Source organism: Sinocyclocheilus rhinocerous, unplaced genomic scaffold, assembly GCF_001515625.1.
Source record: "Sinocyclocheilus rhinocerous isolate Xijiao unplaced genomic scaffold, SAMN03320098_v1.1 scaffold3303, whole genome shotgun sequence".
In the NCBI taxonomy this organism is placed as follows: domain Eukaryota; kingdom Metazoa; phylum Chordata; class Actinopteri; order Cypriniformes; family Cyprinidae; genus Sinocyclocheilus; species Sinocyclocheilus rhinocerous.
The window spans coordinates 26906-35803 of NW_015634071.1; the positions used below are offsets into that span (position 1 = coordinate 26906).

Here is an 8898-nt window from a genome sequence, read left to right on the forward strand (position 1 = left end):
TTTGTATGCGTGAAGGAGTAAAGTTACTGTAAAAACAGGTTATGTCATTAGTACAATGAATAACCTTTCACCTCATTTCAGTCACACATCACACTATGATCTATGGCAGGGGTTTCCAACTGGCACCTAATACAATATTTAGTTACACTTTATTTTAAGGTGCCCTTATTACAGTGTTATAACACAAATAATTATTCAGAAATATTAATTAACAGCATACTTACTAGGGTTTGTTACTTGTAATTATGCGTAATTTACTGTTATTTTCTAAAGTATGTTACTGGATATTTGTCTTGTAGTGTTTGTTTAGTGCAGGGTTTCTCAACCTTTTGCCTACTGCGACCCACTTTTTTTTTGTATGCCAGTCATACGTTTAGTGTATCTGGCTATGTTGTTTATGCATTTACAACATGCATTAACTTTACATTTTTCAGCGTATATCACATTGGGCTCCTACATTTTGCTGTATTATTTTAGTGACAATGTTTTTTTTATGATAAACAATTATTATAGAAATGTGTTTGATGTCCAGTGTATCTTCCTAAACCGGTTGAGAACCACTGATTTATGGTCGCGCTTAAACATATAAATTATTTACATGCTTATTTGGTCTTTTAAAGTGATGTTTAAGTTGAATTTTCCTAACATTCCCAATGACCACAATCCTTAAACTGCCCTAAACCCACTTCTTTGTGGTTTAGACCCCCGTATGATTGTTCACTTTTCCTCTACTATTTTTTTTTTTTTAAACACGAACCAGCTTAGGCCGTATAATTACAATACCTGATGATTTCTGGCATAAGTAAACTAGCGGGGTGAGTCAAAACCAGGTCAAAACACATGCACAAAGCCAAAGCCCCGCCCCTTCGCGCTCCACACTGCGCTGTGATTGGACGAGCGAGTCTTATCGTGCTTGTGTTCTGCAAACAGCTGCGAGCCGCTCAGTAGCTCCTGGAGACTGACGTGTACGCTTCGCTCTGTGGATGAACGCTTTGTCTGTCCTGTATGAGAGAGGAGTGCGAATTCCCCGGGACGGGCTACTGGCTTCGACAGTAGAATCAAAGGATTCGGGAAGTTTTACAGGTACATTTGGAAAGGATCCGGAATATGTATAGCGTTTAACCGAGCCTAATCCACGGGGAAAAGGCTGAAATCGGACTTAATAAATCGTTTGACTGAACCCGATCTTTGTGCAGTGGCAGATTTGGCTGTAATGTAGCTTTCTCGTGTTTGTTGAAGAATGGAGGCCAGGCGCCGCAGTGGCCAGTGATCGCTTTAACACAGGCAGTACGTGCGAACTCGAACTCTATTGGCAACTGGCACGTAAGCTCCCAACTCCAGTATCTAGATCAAGCCATCAAAATACTCCCGAGAGATCGTTTGGCCTGCGTTTGACTGATTTTTATCGCGAGGAGCGGCGTAATTAAACGGTGCTAATAGCTCGCAAAGGATAAACCAAGACGAATATTGTTTTTTTTTTTTTTTTATGATATTTGTTTATGATCTTGGATTTGTTAAATCACCATTGCGCTTGTGGTTGGTGTTTATACGCAGTAAAAGAAAGGTAAGAAATGAAAGCTTAATTTTGATTGCTGTCCTAAATTCCTGAAATTGTATTAAACCCAAGTTTATAACCTTCATTGGTAAGTTCATTTCACCTTTTCGTTCACTTTTGTTTATTTATAGTTAAAAGGCGTGTTGAAACGTCCAAAAAACACGTAACGCGAGGAAAACGACACAAATGATTGTTACAGGTTAAATGCGTAGGAACAACGATGTTGTTATCATAATAATACATATTTTTTTTACAGTTTGCTGGGGGAGGGGGGTCTTGAAAGAAACTTTCTGTTTCATCACTAATGCCACCTCCTCTCTCTTCTCGAGAAAGGAAAGGTTTCATCTTACGCCCAGTTAAAAGAATTGATTAATCACCCACTAATGCCCGTCAAGGAGTGAACTGATAGCACACATTATCAAGCCTATTGATAAATGTCTAATGCGATTTTATGCCGTTTTAATGTGTCGTTTTGAACACTTGTACACTCTGAGAAAATGTGTACAAAAGGTGTACATGATAAACAAGTCACGCAGTGTACACAGTATACATTACGAGTGGACAAAATTAGAACAATAAACATTGTAGACCGTGAGCGAACTATTCAATGACATAGGCCTATAGGAGAGTCAGGTTTTTAATTCTAATCTCGAAGTGTCTTTTGGACCTCTTGCACTCGCAACTAACCGTTAACTAACATAAAGAAGTGTTAAACAAAACACTAAACATTTAATAAACGTTTAAATCTATGTAAAGTGATAAGTAATGGCCAGGGCCATCCTTAGCTGACTCAGGTACGAGGTAGGGAGCGGGGCCCCCCTCGGTCCATTCATAATCGCGTTCCCGGGATGGTGGGGGAGGCTGGGATGGTGTATGACGGGGGACTGCCCTCAAGCACGGGGCCCGGTGCGACCGCACCAGTTGCACCCCCCTAAGGACGGCCCTGGTAATGGCAGTGATGTTTTAATAATGTGATATCAGACATGGGAAGCGGCGTTTGTTGCTATAGTAACCTCTTCAGGTGAACGTGACTTCTTTTTTTAAATTTTTTCCGCTAGCTGTTTAACCACGCTGTCCTGACAAATGTGAAATATAACCTAAGTGATCATTTTTGAAAATTTGTGTAAATAAATAAAACACTGTATACTTCAGAACCTCAATCCTCCCCAGCTCACACCATGCTTATAGACATTAAATTAATCATGTTGCTCTGTTTTTTTGAACAGGTATCCTGGATACAGTTTTGCATCATGCAGGAGGCAGTTGACACCGCTGTGCCCGCTTTAGGTCTGCCCATGGGGACCGGAGAGTTCACCGAGCAGCAGATGGGACTCGCAAACAAGATCCCGTTAGTGAAGCCCTACTTCAAAAAGAAACACGCACAGAGAAAACTGGACACAAAATGCTTACGTGCTTTAGAGGACCCAATTTTGAGCACGCTATTAAACTCAGACGCACTCGTGTCAGGGGATGGAGTGTTTGTTCTGCGTAACCCAGCTCGACCACAGCGGAATATATGCACCGCCGCCATAGAGAAGCAGGCGAGGATTAGTCAGGTGTGCCTGAAGGAGGAGGATGAGGAGGAGAGCACGGACGCCGATGTGGGCGTGAGCGAGCTCGCGGGGGAACAAAAGGTGTTGGATATTCAGCGGGTGTCAATAGAGGCTAATGAGCGATGCTTCCAGCCCCAGGAGCGCAACGAGGCGGCGCCCTCCTCCGACGTTTCAGGGTCGAAGTTAAATGACATCTACACCACTGAGACTTTGCAGGGTGCAAATTGCCTCGCCATCAAAGAGGGCGAGATCTTTCAGGATAAAAGCGAGGAGGCCTCTTTGGATCTAGTGTTTGAACTCCTGACCCAGCTCCAGTATCACACGCATCAAGGGGACGCTGTATCGATCTGTGTGGATTTCCTCCAGGGCGTTTGTGTCTATGGCAGTGACTGTGCCCAGCATCACACCGTTCTACCTTACCACTGGCAAATCCGCAGAGCAGATACGCAGATCTGGCAGAGCATATCGGATGACTCTCAAGAACAACTGGAAAGGCTTTATTGCAACCCTGACAATGAACATGTCAGACTTAAGTTTCTGTAAGTGCTTCTGGTTTTGCCCTGTGGGTTAATGCCACTTTTCATTGAAACCTCTTGAGCAGTTTCAATCATTTATGCTTTACCCGATAAGGATACGGAAGTACAGCTAAGCTGAGCTTGCAGTTCAATGAGAAAACAGAAAAAAAATGGTGCAAGGGAGGGACTGGTATGATGCCCTACTGAAAAAAAAAAACTGCCTAAACCTGTCTGGTTGACTGGTCTTATCTGGTTTAGTTGACCAGCCAACTGGTCTCCCAGCCTGACCTGCTAAAAAGTGACCAAAACCATTCTACAACCAGAGAGACCAGCAAACCAGCTTAGGCTGTTGTTTTTCAGGCGTATTGTTGGAGACACCTAGTTGAAGTGAAAAAGTGCAGTACGTGACAGGAAGTTGCCTTGTATGTAGGAGCGTGTGTTGTGGATGAGGTATATGTGACTAAGAGATTGCTTCTTTCCCATAAGCCTTCCGTTGGCTGGCCTGACGTGTGGAAGCGTACTGACAGCTGAGAGCCGTGAACTTGCTCGACCCGCCTCTGCTTAGTTTGGTCAAACGCACACACATACACGCGCACGCTCCCACTCACTGCGGCTTGCGCTCAGGCAGTCACACGCACTTGTCGCACAGACAGAGAAGGGCTCACACGCACAGTTGCTCACAAACACGCAAATAAATTAGCTTTAGGGACATACGCAATTATGCACATTGCACACGCTCACCCACCCACACTTGCTGTCATGCACGCACACATTTATGCTCTGTAAATTCCTTTTTAAATTTTATTATATTGATCATTTGCACACATAAACACAAACATCCTTAGACCTACCAATCATACACTCCATTGCCACAATTTATATCCCTGAGCTGCAAACATGGTGGCTTTGACCCAGCAGGATTTTTTATTTTTTTTTGCCTAAACAAAAGGGGCCTTTTGTTTGTGAGAGTCTTGTTTAGGTCCCAAGCCTGATCTGTATGCAAAAGTGGTTTGCAAAAGGAAGTGCACTTGGTCATGACAAAGCAAAAGAGACAGTGATTTTTAATGCTCACCATGACACAGCTCCTGGCTGCTTCTTCCTTGAAGATAGCATTGTCGATTTGTCATGGAAATTCTGCCGCGGGACAGCCGACTATTTAGGGGGTCTTTGTCTACAGAGTTTAATAGACAGAATGGCCACGTATCTGTCTCTGTTGGCCCGTTTAGCCCATTTGCTCTCAGAACTGTGGCTCACAGCGACCTGTTTCATGTTAATAGCTAAAGCCGACCATTAACCTCCTGCTGACTTTGGTAGTTCAGGGGTAAAGTGAGACCCACAGAGCCTGTAAACCACACCCTTATCTGCTGACCACCCCCCACCCCCATATTTTTTGTTTGTGTGGAGGATTTTTTTTCTAGAAGAAGTCATTGTGTAATGTTATACAGACCATTTCAGAGCAGAAATGAGAGGGTCTGTGTTGTAGACGCTATGTATAGTTGCCCCAGAACAAATTTGAATACTTTAGCCACATGTAAAAATGTATGACTGTCATTGCTTTAGATAAAAAAAAAAAAATCAAACTTAATATCTTTTATTTTTAAGAAAAATGGCAAGGACTTTTCAAGTGAAATGTTTAAGAAAATTACAAAGGTTTTAAATGATACCCGTTTAGTGTAAAGACACAGTATTTAGACACATTCTGGTTGTCAAATCACTTCTTAGATCTTGGTTTGACATTTTGCTTTAGTCACCAAATGTCCAAATGCTTCGGGGCCACTTTTTTTTTTTTTAAATGCCAAGACACAATATCAAACATATTGGCATTTTAAAGACAAATAGTAGACAGGGGCTTTTCCAGTTTAAGATTTCAGAAAAAGTATAATTGATAAATATGGTTTAAATATGGTTTAGAATTGAGATACAGTATTTAGATACTTTCTGGTTGTCAGACAAAGTGAAACATCTCTAAAAATGGCTTCTTAGATCTCAATTTGACATTTTGTTTTTAATGCAATGTAAATCATTATTAATGCGACCAAAGTGCCCCAATATCCCGGGGCCACTGTACTTTTGAACGCCAACACACAGGCTCACTGGTCAGGCTGTTACTGTTTACACTGGTTTGCTGTAATCCCCGGGAGCAGAAGCTTTCTTCATTCTTGTATATATCCTAAGAAATGGATGAGCAGGCGCCCCAATAGTTTTTCTTTTTTGTGTCATTGTGCCGCAATGTGTGAGAACCGTGACCCTTGATCCTGAAGGTTTGGTCTCCATGGGAGCAGCTGAGGGTGAGATGATTGTATTTGTCACACAATCTCACTGTGCACCAAGGGCATGGTGACCTGAAACCAAGGTGTTTGCATGTGTGTTTGCGTGCAGTTGTGCCTGTGTGTGTGTGAGAAATGAGATAACACCTTAGACAGGCCATGAAATTATTCACACGGGTGAGGTCTCTTGAGATTTCTCACTTCACCATCAGTTTGACTCATACATTTTGTTCTTCCTGCATTCTTTCTCTCTTACACTTAAAAATGTACCATGGTAAGAACATCCGTACTTTTGGATATGTAGCATGTAAATGAATATGCGCTTTCACTTGCAAAAACTAACCATGGTACGTTTTTTTTTTTTTTTTTTTGTAGATTTGTGCTATAATACTACCATGGTATTCTTGGAGTACCTTGTAATTACCATGATACATGAATTTCGGTACCATCGTACACATCAAAGTATCATGGTATACTGTCATCTGACTGTATCATGGTATTCTTGGAAGTACCTGATGTAATTATTTTAGTACCATGTTATATTTGATAGTATTACCATATGATACTATCTCTATATCGTAGTGTTGTCACAGTATTTTAGTATATAGTGTTTATATTAAAGTACAATGATATTACCATGTGATACAACATAGTGACAGTATTTTTACCAGGCATTTTTCTCTGTTTCATACACTTATCAGAGTTTTTTGTCTTTTGTGAGTGAGATCATTACGTGCTCTTTTCTCGCACTCTTTTAAATGTGCTTTCTAACATAAACAAAAGCTGCCAAAATTTGCAGCTAAAGTATGTTTATGTGTTCCTCTCTTGCTGAGAGGTACAAAGACAAAGAGAAAGAGCCAAATAGTGGCTGGATTGTCTGAACAAACAGTTCAGTCCTAGTCCCGCATGGTGTTCAGTAGCGCACGTCCCATCAGTCTGTGGCCTCCAGAACACCCTGAGACTTTTTGGAGACGTTTTTCTTCTCATCAAGAGAGCAAGAGGGAAACGAGAGCATTTACTTGCCCTCAGCTCTTTTGAGCCCGTCCTCCCTGTATGGAAACAAAAAACGAGAAGTCAAGAGTGTTGATTGAGGTTGATTTATTCCCTTAAACCTCTTGAAGAGGAAGAATGGAAAGCCCTTTGCACTTTATAATCATTTGCCAGTCAGAGACTTTATTACAGCAAAGTTTCAGTGTAGATATCAAGTTATTACTAAATGATAGCTCTTGTTTTTGGATCAGTGTTATGGAAGCTTGCATGTTTTTACTTAAACCACTTTTGCCATAAATGTCTATTTGTACCTGATTATTTTAGTCCAATGACAGGTACATTCTTCCGTACTGCAAAAAAACTAGATAGCGTAGACAGCTACATTGTTTATTTTTGGGAGCAATATGTTTTGGTCGAATTGTGCTGCCCAACTTCAAGTGTTTGGCATATTTATGAAGGGAATCAGTCATCTGTTAAATAGATTTTCTTAATCATAAGTCAATGTAAGCTATGAATATTCCAAAAGTCACCTGGTTTAACCATTGCTGTTATTCATTTAAAGGTATAGTTCACACAAAAATGAAAATTCTGTTATTTACTCACCCATGTTATTCCAAACCCATAAGACTTTTGTTCATCTTCGAAACACAAATGAAGATATTTTTTAAAGAACCTGAGAGATTTCTGTCCTTCCATTAGAAGTCCATTACCCCAAACTTTGATGCTTCGAAAAGTTCATAAAGGGATTGTAAAAAAAAAAAAAAAAAAAATCCATATAAATCGAGCGGTTTAATCTTCTAAAGAGACACTTTTGATTTATATGATGAACAAATTTCATTTAAACTTTTATTCACGTATAAATCAATTTTCATACATAGAGCATATCATATATGGCAGCTGGAAGATGCTTGCTCAACAGGCGAGAACCAATGAGGTTTGTTCTTTCATCATTTACTCACTCTCATGTTGTTCCAAACCATTCTTTATTCTGTGGAACATTAAAAAGACATTCTAAAAACGTCTGTGTTTTTGTGTCCTTACAATGAAAGCCTATGGGGTCCAAATCACGTTGTTTTGGACCACACTGACTTTCATTGTATGGACGGAAACATTCTTCAAAATATCTTCGTTTGTGTTCCACAGAATAAAGAAAGTCATAAAGGTTAGGAATGACATGAAGGTGAGTAAATGATGGCAGGATTTTCTTTTCTTTTTTTAACTCTCCTTTTAATAGCATCACAGTCAGAGGCTTTGTCTGAGTGTGTAAATGTATAACTATATAGCATATAACTTTAAAAGGTGTTTGCACGTTACTGATACGACTTCTGCAGCTTCCCTATGTGTCACTGTGTTTGTTTTGTAAGTATCTGTTTGCTGAGTGTGTCTCATTGCTGAGTTTACCACCAGCAGAGGTGACTGCCTTATCTCAGGGTTGGTAGTGTGTAGGGGTGGGAATCACCAGAGGCCTCACGATACGATATTATCACAATACTTGTGTCACGATACAATATTATTGCGATTTTAAATATATTGTGATATTCTGCGATATTTTGCAATGTATTACCTTTTTCCACCTTCAAATTATGTCCCCAAAGGAAAACTTTGACAACATCTGTTTTAACTAAAAAGAAACATTTCTCACTTCAGTTTTATTGTTGCAGTGCAAAATGGGATTGTCAAGCAGACAAACTGACCAACACTTTCATGAAAACCTGTCATAAATGTTGTATGCACCTAGCAAACTCAACTATTTGTATTACAGTCTAATCTAGTCCACCTTAATTAAATGTAAACAGGTATGCACTGCTGTGCTACTACAGGTATTTTGAACAGTGCAACTTGAAATTGAACTAAAAAGTTGTGCATACCCTTCAGCAATTGGGGCATTTGAAAGTAAATTACTGTTAAATTTAAATTAAATTAAATAAAACATGTAGTCTTACAGGATGCACCGAAATGAAAATTCTGGGCCGAAACGGAAACCAAAAATTCTGGATGCACTTGGCCGAAAACCGAAA

The 8898-nt window shown here is 40.2% G+C and overlaps 1 protein-coding gene across 2 annotated transcripts in view; it reads left to right on the top strand.

Annotated features, from left to right (window-relative positions):
* The first annotated feature begins 952 nt into the window (after positions 1 to 952).
* LOC107745418 (TCDD-inducible poly [ADP-ribose] polymerase-like) overlaps positions 953 to 8898 on the top strand; it is a 27580-nt gene continuing 19634 nt past the window's right edge. Inside the window, exons 1-2 of one of the 2 annotated variants that reach the window (XM_016559296.1) lie at positions 953 to 1083; positions 2782 to 3647. In XM_016559296.1, coding sequence (XP_016414782.1) covers positions 2806 to 3647 — 842 coding nt within the window. In that variant the 5' untranslated portion in view covers positions 953 to 1083; positions 2782 to 2805. Of the gene's footprint in view, positions 1084 to 1401; positions 1565 to 2781; positions 3648 to 8898 lie in introns of those variants that run through there. The other variant, XM_016559295.1, reaches the window with a different exon arrangement.